The sequence below is a fragment of the Gouania willdenowi genome, chromosome 4 (assembly GCF_900634775.1).
Source record: "Gouania willdenowi chromosome 4, fGouWil2.1, whole genome shotgun sequence".
NCBI classification, from domain to species: domain Eukaryota; kingdom Metazoa; phylum Chordata; class Actinopteri; order Blenniiformes; family Gobiesocidae; genus Gouania; species Gouania willdenowi.
The window spans coordinates 30,812,456-30,838,215 of record NC_041047.1 but is presented as its reverse complement, the minus strand read 5'-3'; the positions used below and the strand labels follow the sequence as shown (position 1 = coordinate 30,838,215).

At 38.8% G+C, this 25,760-nt stretch overlaps 1 protein-coding gene across 1 annotated transcript in view; it reads left to right on the top strand.

Moving 5' to 3' along the window:
- LOC114461911 (protein sel-1 homolog 3) overlaps positions 1-25,392 on the top strand; it is a 29,432-nt gene extending 4,040 nt beyond the window's left edge. The window contains exons 3-24 of the mRNA XM_028444405.1: positions 44-170; positions 634-755; positions 2,021-2,136; positions 2,370-2,419; positions 2,504-2,627; positions 7,342-7,480; positions 7,590-7,730; positions 7,812-8,017; positions 8,093-8,272; positions 15,650-15,772; positions 15,926-16,066; positions 16,175-16,237; positions 16,331-16,507; positions 16,588-16,715; positions 17,031-17,114; positions 17,226-17,307; positions 19,775-19,850; positions 19,946-20,064; positions 20,224-20,345; positions 23,715-23,829; positions 24,066-24,129; positions 24,283-25,392. Of these exons, the coding sequence (XP_028300206.1) occupies positions 44-170; positions 634-755; positions 2,021-2,136; positions 2,370-2,419; positions 2,504-2,627; positions 7,342-7,480; positions 7,590-7,730; positions 7,812-8,017; positions 8,093-8,272; positions 15,650-15,772; positions 15,926-16,066; positions 16,175-16,237; positions 16,331-16,507; positions 16,588-16,715; positions 17,031-17,114; positions 17,226-17,307; positions 19,775-19,850; positions 19,946-20,064; positions 20,224-20,345; positions 23,715-23,829; positions 24,066-24,129; positions 24,283-24,512 (2,729 nt within the window). The 3' untranslated portion in view covers positions 24,513-25,392. The remainder of the gene's footprint in view (positions 1-43; positions 171-633; positions 756-2,020; positions 2,137-2,369; positions 2,420-2,503; positions 2,628-7,341; positions 7,481-7,589; positions 7,731-7,811; positions 8,018-8,092; positions 8,273-15,649; positions 15,773-15,925; positions 16,067-16,174; positions 16,238-16,330; positions 16,508-16,587; positions 16,716-17,030; positions 17,115-17,225; positions 17,308-19,774; positions 19,851-19,945; positions 20,065-20,223; positions 20,346-23,714; positions 23,830-24,065; positions 24,130-24,282) is intronic.
- The last annotated feature ends 368 nt before the right edge of the window (positions 25,393-25,760 follow it).

Below are 25,760 nucleotides of genomic sequence, written 5' to 3'. Positions count from 1 at the left end.
TTTCTGGGCAAATTATGCTTTTCTCTGCGTTGTATGTACACAGTTGTGCTCGATATGCTAAACTTCCCCATGGCGAGTTCTGGTGGGCATTTCGGCTTGGTGCACAGGTTCCAACCATTCCTGGACAGAACCCTGGAGAAAGCTCGCCTTCTCGCTGTTACACAGCCAAGGTTTGACCTCACATATTAGCTCATGCTGTCTCATCAGAGTTTCAAATTGTTTTTCTGAAGTTTCCTCTCAGCATGAAAATTCTCGACTTGTGGGTTTCCAAATGCATGAAATATTTATGAGAGATCTCAGATGAAGAAGACACAAGCTTGTCTAGGCTCTAGTAGATAGGGTGTAATAGGGTTTGGGCTGACAATAGCAAAATCAATGGCCTTAGGTCGTGAATGCTTTCCTTTATAAGACCAAACCCAACATTAAACAGACTCCACTTTCAGTTTTAGTTTTTCTGTCTTCAAAAATGATATTTAAACTTCACCAAGCGAAGCATATAAGCTTTTTATTCACGGTCAACAAAAGGCAATCAGGTCAGTCATGTGTAGTGGACAGTTGGGGCTTTTAAATTCATGCTTGAGCAGCTTGAGAGAAGATTCATCAAAACACAGCGTGTTGCGTTTTGTGTTTCAGCGTCACATTATCCTTGTGGATCTACCAGGTCGAATCCTGTCACAAGCAACTCTGTGGGATCATCCATCATGTCAACAGAAAAAATAACTTTGACTCGGTTATGCTACAGCTAACAGGCACAGGTGGGTCGACCAGCTTGTGAACACAGTGCTCCTGTTCAGTGGTCATTTATTGTTTAAATCTTCTTGAGTAACAATAACTTGTCAATGGTCACGGTTACATTATGTTTTTTCTTCATTCAGAATTAGTTATTGCAAATTAAATTATTCAGACTTAAAGTGTTCTGCTTCGCGTTTACATGGAAATAGTACTTCCAAATTGCGGTTTACGTGGAAAACAGGTTCATTCGGCTTCATTCAATTCCACTTTAGGGGGTATGGAAGGGTTCTGATTGGACTGAGAACTGTTTCACTTATTTTGATTGTAGTTTTGAAGGAGCAGTTCAACAATAACACACTTTTTATTCGCGGAGCAAGAGAAGGAAATAGTAACTAATCACCTGTAAATAAAGCTCAGTAAAACTCAGCAACATAATCACAAGGAATAAATATTTGCTCCCTGGTACAGATAGTAGCTCTACCAACTGGTACAATGATAAACTTGTTGATATTACAGCCTGTGAATGCAGTACGGGGACGCATTTACTTTGTCTCCGAGTTTTACTGTCACCCGTTCGGTGAAGCCTGTTTTGTTTGCCAATGTCTGTGTCCGTGTGAATATCTGCATGTTTATGCTTCCATCCATCCACTATTTTCATTATATCCATGTCTTCTAAGGCTCAGTAAATAAATAGTCTCAGCTCTAGTCTGGGCGGCCATCTTGGATTATGTCATCAAAGCGGAATTAATTGTTCACAAGATAGAAGAATTATTTAATTCAGAATTAAAATTGGAACAAACCAGCCACCTAATTCGAATTTAAGTTTAAATCGGAATTACATTTGCATTCGGAATTAACTGTTTATAAGGTCAGGTTAAAGAGGATTTAACTTTTATTCTGAATTAAAGAGGAATTAAAGCTCCTATGTAAACATGCTCTGCTATGACTAATAAAAAACAAAAAAAACAAAAAAAAAAACATGTAAACGAAATATATCAAAATGAGTTGAATTTAGGTGATCATGTGGTCTCACGCATTGATCCCATCAAATCTGTTTGTGTGTATATACAAACATTAATATCATCCTATATCAGATCGATACATGGTATTTTGACTGAAACTAAGACTTTGACTCAATCTAAAACAAATATTGCTGTCAAAATGAATCAAGTTATCATGATATAATTTTAAGTGATGATGTGTTTTGTGAACAGATTGTGTTATACATCACAAGAGTGTTTTGGATGTCTTGTGGTAAGATGTTTGACTGCCAGTTTTCTCTGTGTAGGTGACATCGTATTTCAAGTCCGCTCGACAACAGGAACTGATAAAGCTTTTCGGGCCAATACGAAGTTACCCCTGTGGAAATGGATCAGATTAGACTGTTACATAAAGGGCTCAAAGGTAGAGAGTCCCAATATGTGTGCCTCTGGGTGGTGGAGGGAATGGAATTAAAATGGAATGGAGAGAATGACTCTAAGATGTTGCCCTGAGCTCTGATGTTGTTTGGCTTCATGGCTTTTGTGTTTTTTCGGGTGAACTTCAGGGGATTGCTGTGTGTGTGGAAATATGGGATTACTTACAGCTTGGTGCATTTTGTCCCTTGAACTTTTACAATTTTATGTCCTGGTTTTCAGGTGATGCTGGATACAGTATGGGATGATGAGACCCGCAGATATGTTTATGAGTAAGAAAGCAATCTCTTCTATTTAACGATCATGTGGTTTTGCACCCATTTCCCCCTGTTTGAGAGCTAATAAACATATTGTAGATTTCAGGATGGGATCTATTATGATGACACAGATGGATACTTTGTAATCGGAGGGGGGAAATATTTACCTGGCATCCACGGGTATTTTGGACCTGTCAAATACTACCGCTTTGGAATCGAGAAGGTAATGGTGTTTTTATTTGAACACGTAAATCCTGCTTTAATACTGTTTAGCAGAAAATATTAAAGCTGTAGTTTCTTATTTAGCTTTTTGTCGGTATTATTTGACTGTAGCTTCTAAAACACAACCTTTTTATTAGAGTAGTATATTTACTAAAGTTTGCAGTTTGTATCTTAATTACAATATTACCAACTCAGAGAGGTCAGAGGTGTAAAGAGTACTGATATATCCTACTCAAGTAGAAGTATTGTTACTTGATTGAAAATGTACTCAAGTACAAGTACGTCATATCATATTTTTCGGACTATAAGGCGCATCGGATTATAAGGCGCACTATCAATGAATGGGTCTGACCGGGTCTATTTTCATACATAAGGCGCACCGGACTATAATGTTATTATTATTATTATTATTATTATTATTATTATTAAGACGCATTAAACAAAATAAAATAGTCAGATAAGTCAAACTTTATTCAACTCATTAACAATAATTCTCAACATTGTTCAGGTTTAACACATAAAATACAGAACAATACACTCTCTTTTTCAGTTCAGTATGTTGAAGCACAGTACTGGTACATATCACTCCATGAGGCGCCTGACTACGGTAGCCCTGAAGTGTCAAAAATCCATCAAGCAGTGCAGCTTCATAGTTTACCAAAGTTGTACTAAAACATTTTGATTAATTTCATACATAAGGCGCATCTGATTATAAGGCGCACTGTCGATTTTTGAGAAAATTAAAGGATTTTAAGTGCACCTTATAGTCCGAAAAATACGGTACATAAAACACTCAAGTACAAGTAAAAAGTACCTGAATTAAATAGTACTCAAAGTAAAAGTTACTAGTTACTTTCACCCCCACATTTATTTTTGGTAATACATTTTGCCACGGTTCCCTTGCATACAGTAAACATCTCATGTATAAACTTAAAAAAGGAAGAGATCAAATCTTGCACAATTGGAACTGTATTTATTTTCCACAAAGGCATCTGTATAGAATAGGTTTGTCACAATGTACAATTTGTTTTGAAATAAAATAACCCCAATGAGTTCAATTTAAAAGAAAATTAATGTTCTGGCTCCAAGTATAGCTAATTGTATGAACTTTAAAACTGAGGGAAAAAAAACAGAATTCAATGCTGTTTTGGTGCGGTGCATTACGTTTAATCTGATTGGTCGGCTATAATGTGATGCATTTGTTTGTTGTCTGGTTATTTAATTTTTTGTAGTTTCACAATGTTTGTTGATCATTTTTGAACAAATAATAATAATTTACTCAGTAACGGTTGGGTGTAGAAATGTAATGAATCACTTTACTTCATTTCAAATGTACTTAAGTACAAGTAAAATGACTGATTTAGAAATATACACAAAAAGTACAAGCACCCATTAAAGCAACTCAATTACAGTAACGCGAGTACTTTCAGCTGTGCTGTTTGTGTTATTTGCAGGACAATTGATGTTTTTGCTTTATCTAAAGAAAATTCACTATGTCTCCTACATTATGTGTGAACATTTTACAGGGACTAGCTAACTATGCTAACTATCTGCAGAAAACACAGACCTTTCCTCTCAGCATGATGGAATAAAGCCTCAGGATGAGTGTATTGAGTGCAAAGCTCACAAGCATTCTTTGGGTGGATTATCAGTGTCATTTAACCATGAAACTACTTTTGAAGAAAATAAGTAACACATGAACAATACTCGGTGCATCAGTAACAGCTGTAAGACAATTACAAAGATAATAACGATCCATCCCTCCATCTTCTCTCCCTAGTCAAGATACTGAGGAGGGAAAGATAACTGTTGCCCACTCAGGACTGTATAGATGTATTTTTTAAATATAGTGCCTAGCATGGAAAGTTACAGATTAACATTGGATGTCAAGTTACATCGAGTGTTCTGTCACAACCTGAGGGCTGGTAGGTGATTTTATTACTGTCTATGTTTAGTGTTCAGTGGTGGTAGGTGGATTATATCTATGCTGTAATTATTTACTCATCTTTCAGGCCTTGTTTAGTTCACGTCATGTGTTTTAGTGTTTTTCCAGTTAATCCATTATCCATTCCGTCTCTGTGGGTGTGGGCTACTGAGGGTTTCTGTCACTCGGCCTTGTCAGTGTGAGTGAGTTAATTGGCTCCTGCTCCCTCTTGTTCCTTACACAGGTGTGAACTGTCTTTTCATTAACGTTCCTGCACTATTTAAGTTGTGGCCGCTCAGTGTGTCTCGTCGAGTCATCAGTGATTCCCTGCCAGCTCCTGTTGGCTGCGGTCCCAGCGGTGACAGTTAGTCAGTCCACTGTTTTGTTGTAGTCACTGTGCTATTTTCTCACTATTTAGTTTGTGTTTTAACTTTTGTGGGACTTAAATTAAAAACGAGAGTTTGGTTTGACATCTTGGTCTTCCATCTCACCTCATTTTCTACCAAACTTCTGCAACAACAACTTCACAGACTGAGAGCAAAGGCAGGGCTACCCTCCAGAAAAGTCTTTATTCCAGTAAAAGGGTTATCTGAGCTCTCTGCAACTGAGAGTTCAAATGTGAAATCGCACAACACAGGCTGCTTTTTTTTTTTACTGTTTATGTTGTAATGAAGTTTATAACCTGAACCACACACAACTGGTACATTCCTGTTTGCACAGTTTGCTCTAACGGGTTGATTTGGAAGTAACATGTGTTTTCAATAGTTACTTTCAGCTTGTTCACAACATATAACAGACTCAACTCAAATTACGGAAGGACATTTATCTCAGGGAAAACACAATTTGCAAGTTTAACATTTGCACCAATAAGAATTTAATGTTCTTTTTTAATCTAAGTCGTCTGTGGTGAGACAAGAGACAACATGAATTCTAGATGTTGTTTTTCTTGTACAAGCATCTTTGTGATTCTGCAGGCTGGCAGTTTAAGGTCCAAAGATTGTCCTTAGATTATTTCTGGCTTCATGCAGGGTTGGGATCAATTATTATTGTAATAGCTTAATTAGTAATTAATTACATTTATGACTTAATTAGGGTCCGAAGGCCATACTGACCGTAGGAACCTATTGTTCTTGCTTTTCTTGGGTATTTTCAGTTTTGCTCCTTAGGATGCCAAAAGTCTCACCAAAATTTGCGTACACCTCAGGCCTGCTGAACAATTAGATATTTCGGTGCAATGAAAAAAATCGCTAAAAGAATGCACTCACCGCACATATTATTGACCCTAAAAATACGATGGAAACGCACGACCGCCAGGTTTGCCTGATTCATACAAAATTCACCACATGTATTCTTGACCCCAAGATGAACACAAAGTTAGAATGACCCACGCCCAAAACCAAACAGGAAGTCAATCATCTTGATTCAAAGGTCAAAAATGGCAAAACACATTTGGGCGCACTAGTGTGAGGGGCTTCATCTGATTCGCGTCAAACTCGGCCAGAACACTTAGGACCCACTGAAGATTAAGAATCATCGAAATAATTTGCGTATGTCTAACGGTTTGGTCGTGGCGCCGCCGCAAAGTTGCAATGCTAATTTCTGAAGCACGCCACAATTTTAAAAAACTATAACTGACAAACAAAGTTCAATCTCAAATATCACACAAATGACATTTGCCCAAGCCTATTCATGTCTGCCTTGAAACATTTCCCATCCTGCTTTGCGTTTTTCGACTGGCGCTATTTATGGTCATGTTCACTGTTAGGAACTATGGCACGCCATAATAGAAAAATACATATAACTCTAATATGCAAAGTTCAAACCACTTCATATTTGATACACATGATGGTTGTCCAACCTAAAGAAGACTCAATGTAATAATTACCCATCATGCCTTGCATTCTCAGAGGGCGCCGCTTTTAGTGGCGTCCGACCCTTACAGCTCTAGCGGAAAGACAATAAGTTGTGTTGACTTCAAAACAGTGTTGGATGAATCTTATAAGATAAGAGCAGGTTGCTGATGAAGAAAAAACATTCTGTGATCAGTGGGAGGGGCCTATAATGTCACCGCAAAATCCTTCGTCATCACATTCTAAATGCTGTATCTTGGCTATTTTTCAATGGATTCGCATCAAATTCACTGTGATTTTTAACTGGTTTTCCCTTCCATTCTGGGTTTTTCGACTTTAATAATTGAGGATGTAATTATATTTGACTTTCAGGGGGATGATAATAATTCTAATTAGAAAAAGTGACGGTCACAATAACCATAATTAAGTTGTATTTGAACATAGATAATTAAAGTTGTAATTGGAATTTTAAAATGTAGTTGACCGCAACCCTGGCTTTCGGCTTTACATCAAATTCCTCCTTACAGCTTGCCTTCAGCTTGATGTATACTCTGCCAAACTGACCACGGACAAACAGAAAGTCACCACTGAAATGTCAACTGAACTTGTTTTCAGGTGCTGCAAGGACTTTAAAGCACAACCGTGTATAGCAGTTTCTAATGGTTTTCAGTATTGTTTGTTTGTTTGTTTTTTTTTTTAAAGTTTCTATGACTTTAATATCTATCTGGATGATTGATGTTGCAATGAGCTGCAGTTATAACATTTTTCCTTTTTAATGAAATACCTTCATAGCACACCAGTGTCTTGAAATGAATGCCATAACTTTAACTTCCTGACTTGACTTCACATCTAATTTTGTCAGAGTGGATCATTTGTATGTATTGTAGACTAGAATAAAAAGAGCATATGGTACATTTTAACACCAGTGTTGCTGTTCACAGATTGAAAACCCTCTTGATGCTCAGTCCACATTACATGAATTGGATAGAACTCATTGTGAGTGTCGGGAAATAAACAAGTTTGCCAAATCTTTTCTGGAAGAGGTCTCAAAGGACTTCCTCCCGTCTCCAAACAACAAAGGTGAAATATTACTTTAGTTGAGTCCCATAAAGGCAGTGTTCAGACCCTTTAGAGATGCCAATACCATATTACACCCACTGAGTGTGGAAACATTTCTGTTTCACTGTAGGACTCTGTACTCCTGACTTCATAAGACTGATACACAAAGAGAAAAAGAAAACCTGCACACAAGCATGGAGTGGGAAAACACAGCAAAAATATGTTGATCTTTATCAGTTTCTCCAAAGAAAAGAAGATGAAATCCAACAAGGTGCTAAAAAATACTTTACATTTTAAAGTCCCAAACATAGTGTTTGTGTTGTCCTACCCTCACAGCTCTCTGTCTTTCCAGGATCCGTGGGTATAAAGGAGCTGAGGGCTGTCTTGTTTGAACAGGCAGTTGCTGCAGTTTTTTCTGCAGTTAAAGCACAAATAGAAATCCCATCCAGATCAAGGAATTTTTTGCAAGCATCATTTTGCTTCGGAAATCATCGAGCGTCTCTCTTTTTGGCAATCGTTCATCTTTCTGGCATGGGAAGCCAAGTCAACCAACAGCAAGTAAAATGAACTACATTGTAGTGAATAATCTTTCCTAAACAGATGCGTTTTTCAATTTTTTTGCTTGTGTTTTAGGGTCACGTCTATAGTTTAATAGGTGCTGCCAGCAACGACCGCTTTGCACTGATGCATGCTGGGTACAAGCACATAAATGGAATTGATGGGTTTCCTAAAGACTTTGATATGGCGTACAGCTACTACTCCAACATGGGAGCACAGAGTGTCGTAGACATTTCAAAGATGCATGAAGAAACGGTAGGCCACTTTGAAAAGCTCATCATGAAATCTTACAGAACTGAGAATCTCATTCCTGTACTCTTCATATATTTATATATATATATAGGTATGATTGGTTTTGCATTTTAATCATGATGATTACATGAACTGTATTTTTCCTCCAACAATTGCCAACAACAGAACAGAAGCAGTGATTCTTAGCAATGATAATTCTAATAGTTCAATTCACTAACAAATGAGAACAGGCATTACAAGCCACCTCAGGTACCATCTCCATGCATACATAGCTATGACATTTCCATCTATATCCACCAAAGTGAGTGAGCGGTAAGAGCTTTTAGGACTAACTGAGTGATTCCAGTTACCATCCCTCGCACTAGCACGTTACTTTCATTCAGGTTCTTGTAGTGTTGGGAAAGCTTTTGGCAGAACTTTAATGATTGTTACAATTCAGAACAACTCAGTCTGTAGAAATTCATGACAATGACATGAAATGGACTTTGATTAAGTTTGTGCATGGCAACACCATTTCCACATAATTGAGGTGCTGCAGGGTATGACATTCATTCAGCAGGAATTTTTTTGTGCTGCATGACACATCTTTTGTTTGTGCTACAGTTCACGAAATGTTGTGCCACTGAGAGTTATCACCCTTACCCGGGGTTTCCACTGGATACGTCTCCGCTGCGGCACGGCACCGATCCGGTATTTCACCGCTGTCCGCTAATTCACACCGGTTGCGTTTGGAGTGCGCCGCAGTGCGCTCCGGTTGAACGACTGTGACGTCACGAGACGGATCAGTTCTCACGATATTTACATAATTGCGCGAGAACGCAGTTAAATGTATGTGTTATAAATGCAACAATAAACAGATAAACAGGTCAGTGTTCCTAACGAAGGAGAACAAGAAGGTTGGACTCTGGATTTGTCACAGACACATTTTTTAACAACAGCCAACAGAGAAGAGATAAAACTGCACCAGTAAAACATGAACTAAATCAAAGTTGCTGCAGTTTACAGTGTAGTCACAGTATGAATCAATATAGTGGATGTGAATTTGTTTTTACACATTATGACGTTTTGGTGATGTATTTACTTGAAATATAATCTGAAGTGTTTTATTTTGAAAAGTAAACCGATATTTTATTGCGGAGTACGTGCTTAATTTCCTGTTTAGCTTCATTTGCTCTGTGCTGATTGATGCGTCGTGCTCCGGTGTCCGCCAGAAATAGAAGCCCTGCGTATATCTGGTGCAGGGCACCGGACTACCACATCTGGGAAGGAGCAGACACGCACCGCAGGGAACCCGGTGGAAATTATCACATAGACTAAAATGGAAACCTATCAGCTCCAGTGGAAATTGGGGGTCACCCTAACACAGCGGTCTGCAACTTTTACTCTCAAAGGTGCCTTTTTGCCTCATCTGCCCTAGTTTAAAGTCCTTCCGGAGCCAGAAAAAAATACCTTCTCAATGAAGACAATACAGTGTATTGTCTATACAGTTAAAATTATATAGTATAATGTTTGATTTAATTTGATTTGATTTATTCATTTTTTGATACTGTAAATGGCATCTTAAAAACAGTTTAAAATAAAATAAAATACAATAGCATCAAGAAATAACAACAAAACACTATCTTGCATCTTCAAATGTTTAGGCATCTCAATTTACATGAGCAAAATGTTATATAAAAAAGATTTGTATTTGAAGGGCTATAAACAGTAACTTGAATTTGATCGGTCAACACATCCTAATTGCTAATTTCTTGCCACATATCAAGCATGCATATTTAGCCCGTATATTGGCGGTTAAATTAATCTGTCCCCACACAATTAAAATCTCTATTTTCTTCCAGTATAGTGTTTTTATTGGTTTAGTTATCTTACCAGGGAATTAAAACTTAAGGTTAGCCACAGGTTGATTATCTGTAGATGTTGCAGGATGTGAAGTAGGGAGGTGCTGAGTCATTGCACAGCATGATTTATGTCATTATTTTATTTGGTGTCAATGTCATTAATCATTAATGGCCTCTGTAAGAAAATAACTCTTTATTTCAGTATATTTTTTAAAGCTATAGCAGGTGGTCTACTGAGTGCAGCCTTAGAATGACGCTCCCAAAAACCTCCTCATACATATTTGCATCCAAAAAAAAATCCACAGGACCACGTAATCAAAGTTTAAATGTTTACTTTAAGAAAAAACAGCAACAGCTTAATCCACAAATATGCAAAATGAGAGCGCTAAGATAGAGGTCAAAAGACTGTGTGACTCCACAAGCCCCTCCCACTCCCAGATCCAACCAACTAAAATTATTTCTTGCAACCGTAATTTAACATGATGAGCTCCTACAGCAGGGTTCCTACATCTTCATTCAAATTAAATTCAACAGTTTATAAGACTTTTTATTGCCAATTGAAATTAAATTTAGGACCAACTTAACTTTACTTAAATGACACTAAAATACACAAATAAAACAGACTAAAATACACAAATAAAACAGACTAAAATAATCAAAATCACTCTAAAAATACACAAAATGACAGTAAAATACACAAATAAAACAGACTGTCACTAAAATAATCAAAATCACTCTAAAACACACAAAATGACTACAAAAATAGCCAAAGATCTATAAAACAACAACAAAAATACAAAAAATAAAAACCATTAAGAAAAATCTTCGTTGGACAGGCAATTTTTGTTAAATTTACATTTCCCCATGTTGTTGAAAGTCCCTCTGCAACCATGTCACTGTTTTGTAATTGGTTCCGCTGTTGTGATTGTGCGATGTTACTTTAATTTATATATTTTTAAAAACTAATTACAATCATAAAATTATACTTATGTGTTAAAACTTAAGCCTTTGGAAACATTGATTTAAAACATTTTAATGACAATTAAGGCCCTATTTTTAGATTAATGACTTGAATGCCTTTAAGACTTTTTAAGGATCCGTGGGGACCCTGTATAGGGAGCAAATGCAAAAGAGTCAAAGAGCCACATGAGGCTCCAGAACCGCAGAATAACCCAAACCCTGAATAAAGTATTGTAATAAGATGCAATTGCAAAAAAGAGAAAGTTGTGGTGACATGCACGAAAAGTGATACTATCATTTTTGTGACAGTGTCACATTTTCCCCTGAGTTTATGTGTCTGAACATTATAATGCAGATATCATTTTTACATGGTTTTACCTTTCTGTTTTGGATTGGGCTTAACTAGGGGCGTTGTAATGTTGACAATTGCAACAGTTGGCAATGCACAGTTAGGACAGGCATTCAGTGAGCAGAGGAAAAAAGTGGTGCTTTTATCGTTTATTACAAGGTAGGAATTCACATACAGTAAATCACAAGGAAGGACGTACTGTTTGTTAAAGATGAATAACGCTAACCAGTACAAATGGAACGTCAGACCAGCTTAGATTGTTAAAGCTGTACTATGATTAATAGTTATTTTAATATATTTCTACATTTTTGTCAGTGACATTAGGCTGTTTTTACTTTTACTGGAAGACAACAGAAATTTCAATGACCTCATTTTAGGGATCAATGTTGGTTTTGAGGAAAAGAAAGAACAATCTATTTATTATTGAAGTCATCTCGTGGAAATCTTGTAACTTCTAGTTTATAAGAAACTAGAAACATGAAGCCTGATGATCAATTCCCTGTAATGTGTGTTTTTTTTATTAAAGAAAGTTCACATCTGAGGAAATGCATAATGGAGCTGATGAGATTACATCAACTCCAATATGCATTTCACATCTGATGAGATTACAAGAATGATTAACAGAGCTTCAGAAACGAAGTCTTCCACTGATATTTAATGAATTGCGTAACATTCATCTTATATTGTATTAACTATGGGATGCACCCTCCATCTGCAGCTCTCAGAATCATTTTCTCAATCTGCCAATCCTGATTGGCTGGTGAAATGTGTTTGTCCGCCTCTTCCTTTTATAGAAGGTGGGAGTGTCCCTGGCGGACACTCTCCATTCAAACACCTCTTCTCTCTCTCAGCATATCTCGCATTTTTATCTGCTCAACTGTTCACAGATGGATCTTTTAGCCTCCAGCTGATGGACGCTGGTAGGACTGACGCAATTTTGCTTTTGGGCCACACCAGGTCAAGAAGAAGCCAGAGCTTGCCTCCGCTCGGTCAAGTGCTATCCTCTGTTCATCTGCGCTCCAAGGTGTTGAACCGCCGAGACCCAGCTCTGGCTGACGGCTCTGTTCCAACGTTACGTTCCAGCTCTTGTTGGCCTTCTGTGCCCCGCTCCACGCACCGTGCCAAGGTCCGGAGCTTTCCAGACACAAGCACACCAGCTGTCGCCTCGAGCCAAACGCTGTCCTCGACGTCCTTCAACACCCCGGTACACGTTGGCCCTCATCCTTGCTAGCCACCAAGTGGTAGCTTCAGGCTGTTCTCCCTGCCTGTGTCAGAAATAGAGGCCAAGGCTCCTTTCACTGAAGGGACGGGATGCTCTGGGGCTCGCCTCAATGCGGGAATAAATCCTCCAGCAAAGACCACCTACAGGTCTGCTCGAGCTGTCTGGGACTGGGGCTGTCAACTCCCCCAGTTCATGTCAGCACTGCGCGGTATTTAACATGAAGAGCCTCCACAGGAGCCTGTCCCCTTCCATCCTCTGACATCCTTGTATCGGCTGAGGATGAGGAAGATGAGACTTTCATCACCCAGGCGACCTCTGCGGCCTTTTGGGAGGAGAATGAGGGTTCCACACCTGTCTCCCCTCTCCCAAGTCTGGATATGGCGGATGTGTGCAGACCCGGCTGGCCATCCTGTGGCCAGCCGTTTTGACAGATACCACCAGGTCCCGCTATGAGGGGAAGAAGTTCCCCACTTCCAAGGGTGAGCCGAGACAAATTTTTCCCGTCTTCCCTGAGCTGCTGGTGGAAGTAGCGCATTCCTGGCAGGACCGCCCTTTCAGCAGCAGGTCCCCGGTGGCAGGTGCCTCATCTCTCGATTATGAGGCGATAGAGAGCCTTGAACTGCTCCGAATGCCTCCGGTAGTACAGCCTGCCGTGTCCCAGGAGACTTATGTTGCTGGCCAGAGCGGACTGTCTCCAGTCGGACCTGTCCGGATACACTCTCGGTTAGAGCTCTGAATGTCCTGTCCCTCCTCACAGCTTACCAAGTATAGCTGTGTGAGGATTTCACTCAGTCCCAGGACCCAGAGATGTTGGAGGAGTAATCGACCATTGCCAACGTGTGTCTCTGTAGCCAGCGTTGCTCAGTGCAGGCCACTGGAAAATTGATGGGCAACATGGTTCTCCAGGACCGAGTGCGTTGGCTCGACCTTGCTAAACTATTTGATGCAGAGAGGAGCAAAATCCTAGATGTGCCCATAGTCCCGGAGGGGATCTTTTGCTCTGTGCTGTCTTCCATGCAGTGGCAATGTTAGACGAAAAAGAGAGATGATAAGGCTCTTCGCCTCTGTCTTCCCTGAAAGCCCCCGGTCACGTCTCTACCCGTACGACGGAGGGCGTTCCTACAGACTGCTCCTCAGGGCCCAGAGTTAAGCCAAGACTGTTTGCTCCTTGGCCCGCCCGGCTGGCCCGGCAAATCCCCAGTGTCTCCTGCAGCTGCGCTGGCACAGCCTACTTAGCAAACACAGGCAAGGAGGAAGAAGAAGACGTCCTGATTGCTTTCTTTCCCCCTGGTGAAGCAGCTAGATGTTCCTCATTCTCCAGCTCTACCTGTTCTGCTTTCATGCATGCACCCCAGGGCATGCATGAAAACACTTAAACATTGTCTCCCTCAGGGAGGAGAGATCAGCAGCACTCGCAGCCCTACCTTAGGTGTTACAGACAATATTGAGGGGATACAGGCTGCAGTTTGCATCCCTCCTCAATTTGCTGGCATAATGCACTCTCAGGCCCAGGCCCGTGTGTTACAATAGGAGATCCGCTCTCTGTTGCACAGAGGTGCGGTCTCGGTCGTCCCACTGCATGCCTCTCGGCGGAGCGGGTGAAGACGGTCAGGGCATGCCTCACGCTGTTTCGGCCAAATCTGTTAAATTCAGATTATGTCTTTGTTTACTTGGGTTGGTGGCTTCGGTCTTCCTTGTGATTAGCCTTTGACGCCTCCACATGGGCTGAGTCCTGTGCATCTATTGGCTACGCCAGAGTGTGGCGCGACTCTGTGCCACTGGCTGGCCTCGGTTTCCTGACACAAAGCTCAATATAGTTCAGTCAGTCCTCAAAGGATCCACAGCTCAGCTTTCAGAGATCAGTGTTTAAGGCAGATCTCACCCAATATTAATGCATCATATATCCATGTCAAATACCAAGGGTAAGATCTTCATTAATACCAGCCACAGGTTGGTGTTTGCACCAGTAAATCTTTGGTCTTCTGGTCTGCCCACATCTGAGATGACACCTGCTGTTGTCAAAATAGGTCGCCGTGGTCTCTTTTCTATTTATTTATGGTTTGTTTTGCTTGAGTTCCTCTTCTTAGTGCAAACTAAATTAAAACCATAACCATTTGTTTTCAGCACTATCTAAACAAACAAACAGGCATGTCAATCATATGTAGTCCACTCACACCCACATCAACACAGCATTTATGATTAATAGTTTAGATGTGATAAACTTACAATGATTTAAGTTTTATATTTTACTTCATATCTCTTTAACTTAATGTAGTTTGTGTTTAGGTTTTCTTTTTTTAAATACCGATAATGTAAGCAAGAGAGGTGCAATAAACAAGAAGGGGATATAACCAACCGAGACACAGAGAACCGAACAGAAAACCAAACAAGAACGAAAACAAAACCTGACCTGAAACAATAACCAAACCGCAGCAGTAAAAGAGCGCCACAGGGACTTGAACTAATGTTCTAACACTGGAACATCTTGCACAAACAATACATTTGGTACAACCATTGGTTGATTGATTTACATAAAGTTCTCTTGAGGGACTGAGTGAAAAATCAATATTGGAAATAGATTTTTGTTAATCAGGGCCCCTCTTCCAATATGTAAGCTACTTTATAATGTTTCAGAAGGAAACAGGAGTTTAAGTTATGTATTGATTATACATTGCGTGGTCCATTATTAGGCATCTCGCTTTAATTGCTGTTCTGTAAATGTGTGCAGCAATCAAAGAGAATCTCTTTAGCCTGACAAACCCTTTCTTTAGGTAGGTTTGTTAGTTTATTTGTTACATAAGCAGCAACCCCAATATAAGAACATAAGATAGATAGAATGCCAAGTACCAAGAAATAACATTTTTGGGTGTCTTTGAGTCTGGAATTAATGTTTATGCTTACTTGTTGAGAAAAATAGAATAATAGTTATTATTCTCACAGTACATTTTGGGTTTTAAAGTATTTTAAAAAATCTCTAACATCTGTCTTTGTGTTTGTCTTTTTCAAAGCAATACTCGCTTCAACTAATTTACCTAAACAATGAAGACGATTTGAAGAAACTGACACCTGAGACGAGCGATGCCTTCCAGTATTTGAACTATAAAGCAGAGCGAGGCGATGCTCAATCTCAGGTTTGTGATTCTAAATGGGTGTCGAGATGTTTTACCTTGAGAGGGCCTGGATTTTTCTTGTTTTAGAGTGTTTGATCTTTCTTCAAGCTCTACTTTTCAGTTAATAGATGAATTGTGTGCAGAGGAAACTAATAAAAGCTGAATTTACTTCAGAAACACTTGGCATCACTGCTTTACTGGGGACAAAATGGATTGTCGAAAGACATAGCGACAGCAATGAAGTGGTTTGAAAGAAGCGCAATGCAAATGAACGATCCTACGGCAATGTATGACTACTCCGTCCTCCTTATGAAGGTTGGGTTTAAATGCTGTTATTTTTCACTGGACACTGGTGTGTGTTTGTCGGTGCAGTGTCTTTGTTTTGACAGTTATCGATCCTCTGATTGATGTTGATTCCTTCAGGGCCATGGTGTGAAAAAGAACTACACTCAAGGATTTTGGCTGCTGAGAAAAGCTGCAGAAATGGTGAGAGGGCTGTGATCAATTGTTGTTTATAGTGTGTGTGTTTGCTGTGTTTAAGTCCACGGTGAGAGCTGGTGTTTGTTTCCTTTGCTTTAGGGCTCAATTAATGCCTTGAATGGTTTGGGATGGTACTACGAGATGGTGCTGAAGGACCACAAAAGTGCTGTCAAATACTATGAACAAGCTGCTTTAAATGGAAGTGGGGATGGAATATTTAACCTGGGAGTTTACCATCTCACTGGGAAAATTCCAGGAAGTCCAGAACAAAATGAGGTTTGATTTTCACACTTAATCACAGTATCTCTGTTTGCATGTCCAGGTGTGAAACTGAGCTGTTCTGTAATGTTTCACAGAGCGCTGCATTCCAGCACTTTCTAAACGCATCCAAAAGTGGTCATATGAGTGCATCAGTGGAGGTTGCGCGTTACCTTTCCACAGGAAACCTGGAAGGCGTATCTCAGGATGTGGAGAAAGCTGTTATGTAAGAGGCTCTCATTAGACTAGTGTTGAAAGCTTTATGTGCTGTTGCATACAGCTCAGTGGCATCCAATTTCAATGACAGTGGCGAATTCAAGGTCAGAGTCCAGAATTTGAATATCTAAAAATAATAAGCATTACCTCTGCATTATTGCCTGGCACTGAGAGCTCCTGGTCACTGTTGTTTCTGTTCTATTCTCCTCCAGCTACAGTTTTCTATTTGTCCACCAGCAATCAAAAACTATTCTTAGTTTCAAGATTTTTCTTTTTAAAGTGGAGTAAATTTTATTCAATGATCCATCCTTTATCCACTTTGCAGAATTCTAAAAAATGTCTGTGATCGAAACGGACACCTTGGATTTATGATCCGAGAGGCTCTTCAGGCCTACCTCCAGGACTCCCGGTAGGGACATTAATTCAAATTACTTTCCATTTGTCTTCCTTATCGTATTTTCCTTGGTTTCTACCATTTGTCTTTATTTTTTTTTCACTTGTTTTATTACATTGCCAACAGGTGGGAATCTTTTGTGAATTATGTGTTAGCGGCTGAATCTGGTTTGGGTTTGGCCCAGAGTAACACTGCACACCTTTGTGAGGTAAACGTCCACTCTGCCTGATAGATAACTTTTAATGGAGACTAACTTCCAACAATGGAACTTTAGAAAGTAATTTTTTCCACTTATTATACCTTATATGCAGTATATTTAAGTTTTAATACTATATCATCCAGATTTGACTAATGACGGTTATTATTAAAATATTATACATAGATATAATTTAGCTGTTTTTTTAATGCAGCTCACCCCATAAAGTCTGATCAATTAGGAATTTGAAATTAGAAACTGGAAATCTGCAAACTCATAATAAAAAAACTAAGAAACAAAATCATAAACATTCAAAAAATGAATTGATGAATTATTCCGATCCTCTAAATCCAGATAAAAGTGTTTGAGAGATTTATAAAAACTGCTCTAATAAAGATAAATCCCTTTGATTTGTGAAGTAAGATTTACGCATATGTCCATGCCAGAACACCAGTAGGCTGAAGTTCTCCAAACTCAGCAAACTCATATGGACTTGGACCAAGGCACCCAGATAATGCTAATTATAAGAAGCCCAGCTCAGCTGGCTAGATTCTTCCATTCATGAAGGTTAATTACTCTCACTTTGGTCATACTGCACCAGAGGACATTCAGCTTTGGAAATGTGGATAACTCCATGAATCACTTTGATGATGATAATGATGATGATAGGCCTTATTAGTTTATAGCTATAGATAAAGACCTTAATTAAATGGAGAGATACACACAGGCAATAAAACAGCAGCAAAGATATTGTGTTTATATTTCTTTATTCAACACAAACATGTATTTACTTAAGAACAAACTGTGAAACAACCAGAGTGAATCCACACCTGCTAGATTTCTATTTGAACAATGCCAAACACACATGAACAGTTTATCAGTGTGAAAATATTACATCCAGATTATTAGAATAAAGCTATGCTATCTGTTTGACAAGTGATTGGTCTGGATGGTTACTCCATAGACCTACAGTATAAAGGAGAATGGACATGAAGCAATTCCATTCAATTCAACTTTATTTGTATAGCGCAAATTACAACAAAGTCATCTCAATGCACTTTTCAAAATATTAAATTCATAATAAGAAAGAAAAAAAAAACCAAGCACAAGATCCACATGAAGAAGCATTTAGTGACAGTGGGAATAAACAACTTCCTTACAAGGAAGAAATCTCCAGCAGAACCAGGTTCAGAGGTGGCAGCCATCTGCGTCGACTGGTTGGAGTTAGTGGACAGAAGGACCAACAGAACAGGATAGAGAGATAGAACATCAGAGTGTCTCAGACTAGTTGAGCCGTGAACCACAGATCAGGAAATGTCATCATCAGCTTCATGACACCTGATACAGAGCAGAGAGAGAAGGACGAGGAGAAGGCACTGACTGCAGAAAAACATGATACATTATTATCAAGTCAGCCTGTCTTGGCCTTAGACCTCACTCTCAGTGGCCTAGTCAACGCTTATTATAAAGGTGATGAATCTCTTCCTGTTTATTGATAAACTAACAGCAACTCCACGGTCTGTAAATGCAACCGTTCACAGACGAGCCCATGTCCGCTTTAGCAATTAGGTTATGTTATGATTCAGTCCAGTTTATGCGGAATCAGAATTTGAAAAAATGACCACTCTGGACCATGGACCAACTATGCATAGCAGCAACCTTCTGCCAATGTAAATAATCAGAAACACTGCCTTATCATTACATTAAAGAACAATTGTGTGGTATTTATATGCAAGACTCGCAATGCTTTAGTAAATAAAAGACATGTCTCTAGTTGTTTTATTTACATTATTATAATATAATATGTATTTTATAAAGCAAAAAAATTATCATTGTTATTATACAGTTACAGTGTGAATCTCATTTTTATCAATATTGGATAATTGCTATGCTATAATCATGTAAATAAAACTTCTAGGTACTTTTTTTTTTTTACTTTCGTTTAGTCTTTCATTTTCTTAAATGTGTTCTTTAAAATTGTTCTTTATTGAGTGATATTATTGTCGTTCTGTTTATTTACATGAACAAAAACTGGCTGCTATGCGTAGTTAGTCCGGGGTTAGATTGGCCATTCCGCCCAGTGGCCGAATGTCGAATATTAATGGCTACAGCTGTTGCTTGCTAGCATTAGTGCTGGTGGCCTCTGCTAGCTAATTGTATTAGCTTCATTCACAATCAGAAACACATGTTTTAAAATGGTAATTGCAGTATAAATAGACACATGTCATTTGTTGCCACAGTGGAAAATACCAACATTAGCATGACCTGTCCTGTAGACAAACAAGCCTGATGTTCATCATCTGATTTAAAGCACAACTCTGCAGTCAGGCCAGTGACTCACAACTGCTTTATTATGTACATAATTTCAGTTACATAGTCCAATGAAAACTAAACCAAAGGCAAATTGTTTTAATTTGTTAACATAACCTTCATCATTGGTATGTTATTCTTCCCTCTGCACTCATTCTCGCTCACACAGGAACTGGGTCTGAGCGACGATTGTCAGCGTAGATATCATAACTTCTCTGTATTGAACCATGACCCTCATCCATCCGGTGAGTTCATCTCATTTCATTTTGCTTTAACCTCTGCTGCACTCTCCTCTTGTCAATCTGGTTGCTGAACAGTGAGTGTTTATCTTCTTTTATAGCCCTGCTGAAAATGGGAGACTACTTCTACTATTCCTCCAGCACACAAGCAGACTCATTATCCTTAGCTGAGCAGGCCATATCAATGTATGGCAGAGCAGCTCTAGCAGGCAGTCCTCAGGTGACAGATTTACTCTGGCTGTAATCTCATCACCGTATGATAAACCTAATTAAACTTCACGGGCTAAGGCCCACCGCAATGAAAGCTCACAAACAGCATTATCCACTGTTGTTATTTGGACACCTTCCCAGTGAATACCCCTTGTGATTTGTATTGCAGGGAATGTACAACTTGGTCGTTTTGGTACATGAAGGCCACATCTTCCCACGGAGCATTAACTCCTTCTTTAATGTGTCACATCGTGATGAGGTGCACACTGTTATGGAAAAGATATTAAAAAGGTATTTTTTATGAAATCATTATCAAAGGACTGACTATGGAGGAATAAATGTGAAGAAGGAGTAGAACAAACCTGGTTTATTAACAAAAGCAAGAATGGTTTGGCTTTTATTCCTGAGGAATATTAACACGTCTGTTTTGACTGCATATTTCTGCCATTGCTTGGTAGTTTTCGTTTAGGATTAAGCTCTACTATGACCCTTATTTGCATCGTATGTCAGGACTTAAATCTAACCAAGCTAACTACTAAACACAAGGAGAAGTTCTAAATCCCTTCATATGGAGCTACATGAGTTTAGTCTAATTGATTATCATACACAACTTTTAGAGTTTTTAATAAACCGTATTCAAAACATAATTAGATTGGTTGATTATTTACATTTTACAGTGTCCAACAAACAACAATCCATCCAAAATATGCCCATATATACAGTACCTTTACAGCATCTAAAATTAAAGTAGCCTTCATAAAATCTGAATAGAACTTCTCTTTTTTATTTAACTGGTTACAGATGGTTTTAACAAGCTACCGTGAGCTAGAATTAAAGAAACGACAACTAGCACAAAAACTCAAATCCTGAGAGACACTTTACTGGGACATGCAAGTATTTTAAAGATATTTATAGAAGGAACTAAATACTATTCATTTATTAATATTATTTAACTGCTCATTCCCTTTAATGTAGAATAGGCATAACGACAGCCTACACACAGAAGGCCTAAGTTAGGGTATTACACCCTGTAGGGTTAAAGTGGAGCATTTCTATGGAAATCTGAGTCCATTCATTGAGGAGATCGTTTCCAGTTTGTTCCATAAGTGCTTGATAGGTTGAGGTCAGGGCTCTGTGTGAACCAATTAGAGCTCATTAAAGCATGACTGACAGTTATGTTGGACTACAAAGATAAAGGGGTCTTCCCCAAACTGGTCCCACAAAGTTGGAATATACTGGAGATAAGAAGCCTGAAAGACATACTGCAAATACGTTGTGCGTGTGTGTGTGTGTGTGTGCATGTGTGCGTGTGTGGTTGCATCGAAATGGCCAAAAACTGAAATGAAATTTTAAGCAAATTATTTGGGCTGTCACTTTAACACGTTAATTGCGATTAATTAATTACAGGAAAAATGAATGCACTAAAAAAAAAATAATGCTGTTAATCGCTATTTTTTTAGCACTCCAAACAGCTTGGAACCTTTTTTCAAGAACGTCTGCTATACCTATAACACTAATGCACAGACTACAATAACAAATCGGAGAATGTCGAGCTGCTCAGCTTCGTTTGCATTAATTTTAGCTTTCAAAAACACCAGATGGAAAACTAAAGCCTAGTTGTGTGCAAATTGTGCAAGAAAGAGTTGTCTTATCACTGGAGATTTGCAGCCTTCACTCCCACCTGAATGTAGTGGCTAGCATGGACAGCGAGCACGGACACGCGGACAATGCTAACTGCTACATGCTGCAAGCACACCACGTCTGACAAATGAACAAACTCACGAGATGAATATTATTATCTGAAGGAGAGAAAAAGCAAAGTTTGGTGTCAGAAAAGTGTTCTTACTGTTTATGATGTGCTAACTTATAGCACTACATATGATGTTTTGATTTTCTATTTTTTGGAAATTGACTAAAGTACACATCAATATGACATGTAGCCATTGGGACTAATCTCACATACAGTGGGATGTAATTGCCTACGCCTGCATCTGTTCAAGTTAAAAACAAACAATAAATGACTTTATAAAGCCACTTTGTTATATATCGATGTTTGGATCTGCCACAATAATGTAATTTAGATTAAAATACCTCAAGTTGAGGGCGTTTCTCAGCAATTTTTTAGGTATGACTTAAAAAGAGATGAATTAGATTTATTGATTACAGAGCATGACTAATTAATGGCATATTTTTTTAATCTCTTGACAGCACCACAAATTATTATTGCATTTCTGGCTCTGAGTGTGTACTAACTAACTGGGCTGCTGAAAGATCGGTTCTCTAATTAAAACACAAATTTGAAGTTCCTAATGAAAATCAGCTTCTTTACTTTATTTATTATCCAAACATGTTTATAGAGAAGCACATAGAGCTCTGTGTGATTCTGTGTTTTTGGTTTGCATTGTGCATCATTTCTTGTGCGCGTTGCTTTATTTTCAATCCTAGCCAAGTAATGACCTTCATAACGCGAACCAAGTACATCAGAATTTGTCAAGCACAAATGCTGTTTGCAGACCTTCATCAAACCAAACTGTTTTGGTCTGGTTTTTTCAGTGAGAAAAGAGCACTTATGGACCTTAACCATTACGCATAGAACAAATAAGTAATTTCAGTTGAAAAAGGAATCATGGAATCCATGAAAAATAGACCCCTTAATGGCCCACGTCACGGAGGCAAAAACAGGAAACGCCGCTTGCTAAAGACTGTGGAGGCTAGTAATGTTACAGCTTTAGAATGTTGTCTTGTTGTGTGTTTGGGTGCCAGAATGGTAGCAATAATGTTCGTGGATGTAAATTCAAGTTTTATAGGATTCCAGCCAACACTCATGGTCAGAAAAACAAAGACGATTGGGGTTTTGCCTCCTGATTAAGCCCCGCCCAAGAAAATACGTCACAATGTTTACAAACAATCAAAGGGTCAATACTGTTGACCTGATGCTCATGAGGGTATGGTACCACAGTGTGTTCCAACACTGCTTTTATGCAGACAGAGGGAGGTTGGAAGTAACAAAGAAAAGTTGGATCACCTGTAGGAATTATTAGCACTAGCTTAAGGCTGATTCAACCTTCATTGCTGCAGAACATCTTTACATTGTTAACACACTTCGTGTTCCCTAAAAAAGGCCTATTTGTATAATTCTAAAATGTACATTATTTTTCAGTTTTGGGTAACCAAACCTTTTTTTTAAACTCCTGGCTTTTCAGTACTTACCTTTGTACCATTTTAAGCTATTCATCGGACTTGCACGACTTGAACTACAATAAACAATTGGAAAAATGAGGGTGTTCTAAAACTTTTGAAAGGTAGTGTATGTTTATACTGTATATGTATCTATTATTGTATGGAGAGAAACACAAGTACTAAAGAAATTTCCACACACTCAAATGTTTATTTACTGAAGCAACACCCCCAGAAATGTCCCAAGTTTCCACCTATGTGGACTTAACTAAAATATGAATCATCCAAAAATGTACATTGTTCCTTTGTTTAGTTGTATGACTCATTGTGTTTATGTCAGATCTGTTTGAACATTCTGTGATCCAGCCTTTGCATGCTAAAGCCAAGGGTGAAAGGGTTTCATGCTAGAATAATCATCAAGTTAGGAATGATAAAATGTTGTTATTGTATGTCACACTGTTATAACTAATTTCCTTTTTTAAGATGTGTGGCGATTGAGGATGAGGAGCTCGTCACGCCTTGTTCCTTCGCTCTGCTCGGACTCCAGATGGGAAAAGCCTTAAGGAGAATGAGTCAGAATGATGTGCAGCTTCTTTTGGTAGGCATAAGGCACTCATCTCAAGCTGTTTGTCACAAGAGAGAAACACCACTCACTGCAGTTTGCCTTTCCACTGCATGTTAGCCTTCTTCATTAATTTGATCTGTCTTTAATTATTGATATATGAGAAAATGCAAATTTCTCTGTGAGCATGAATAAGACATTAAAGCAATATTGTTCCGTGATTGTGAAAAAAACAATGATTTATTAAAATGGTTGTTGATATTTCTCCACAGGCGTATATGTCTCTCCTCTCTGTCATTATGGTTATTATCTTTGTGCCTCTGCAGAGCTGTCTCGGTGAGTAATTGTCGTCCACTGCACCCACTTGCACAGTTTAGCCACCAGATGGAACAATTTCCCATTTATTGGTCAACCTTGTCTTCTTCAGTGATTTTTCTCATGAAGAAATCCTTCATTGTGTCACCTGCTAACTATCTCATATGATTACAGGACAGCGCAACCATGAGACACTTAGAATAAGATCTGCGAGGCAACAGAGTGGGAACTTAAATCAAGAGCAAGTCAGCATCATGGGAACCTCAGAACCAGTTACCAGGAATCAGAGGCTCATGCAGTTGGATAGTCAGCAGTGGCTTCCATATGCCAGCGAGTTGGTGGTGACTCTGTCAGGCGTGTGTCTGTGTGTTTTCTGGACCACAGTCCTCTGTCACGTCCTATGACATTAAATCCCCTGCAGTGTCCCAAAGGCCACAGTACAACAATGAGACAGAGCCTGCTGCAGGACGATGACACACAACTGTGCATGTGACTCGATGGTGTTTCAGAGACACACTGCATGAGTCATTTTTGAACAAGTTCTGGTGAACATGTGAGCATGCATCCTTCTCAGTGCTTTTCTCAAATATACTGTATGATATTTGTAAAGCAACAATCATTTTTAAAGTGGTGGAATCTGAAGGTATGTAAAGATAATGTGTTGCTTCAATGGGGGATGTTGTGGCATTGGATTAATAGGTCAGTTATTGGGGCTTCCAAATGATCTTATCAGGGTCATGTTGATGATGATGATGATGATGGTGCAAAGCAAACAGTGCATACAAGAGCAGAAACCCAGCACTTACATTTTCTGTGAAATCTAAAGCTGAAGCGAAGGATTTTTAGTTGTTATTGATTTAGTCTCCTCCTGACACTAAGCTCCAGATACAAAGATAAGACGCTATCGCCTCTACTCATTACAGAGCAGTGTTTGGCAGGGAAGTCGAGTTACTATAGCAACGGGTGGCACTTCAAACACACCTTTGGAGTTCTTGTTGATGTGTTAGTCAAAAAGTAACACAACTTCCTGAGCTGTGGTTTCTGTGTTCAGATAAGAATACACCTGTTTTTTAGCCTTATAAAGCTGCTTGGAAATATAAGGTTTACTCAAGGTTACATAGTTTTAAAACAGTTATTTGTGGCTGTGGGAAACTTTTGATGTGTTGCACAGCTTTAACTTAGTGTTCTTGAAGCAGTGTACGTCAACAGCTACCGAGGGATCGTAATGATCTATCATCTGCTCTCATCTGTGTGTTTATACAAGTGACTCAAACAAAGTAGGCTTCCTTCACATGATTTAGCAAGAAATTGAAGTTGCAGCTTTCCTGATAATGTTTTGCACAAATGATCATGACTAGAGTGTTTGTTTCAAAGTATAATTATGACCTCACACATCAATGTTTTCAATAAATACATTTTGCAAAATTAAGCCTATGTCATCTTGTGGTACTTCCATCATTTTCACTTCAGCAAGCGTAAGTACTGATGTAGTGGTTAAAATGTTCCAACCTCCACCATAAACAGACAATGGCAGCCATCTGCCTGAAGTGGTTGGGATTATGGAGGATTTGATTTGATTTATTTATTTATTTATCTCAAACATAAAACAATATAAAGCAATCATTGCTCACTTAAAAGAGCCACAGCAATGT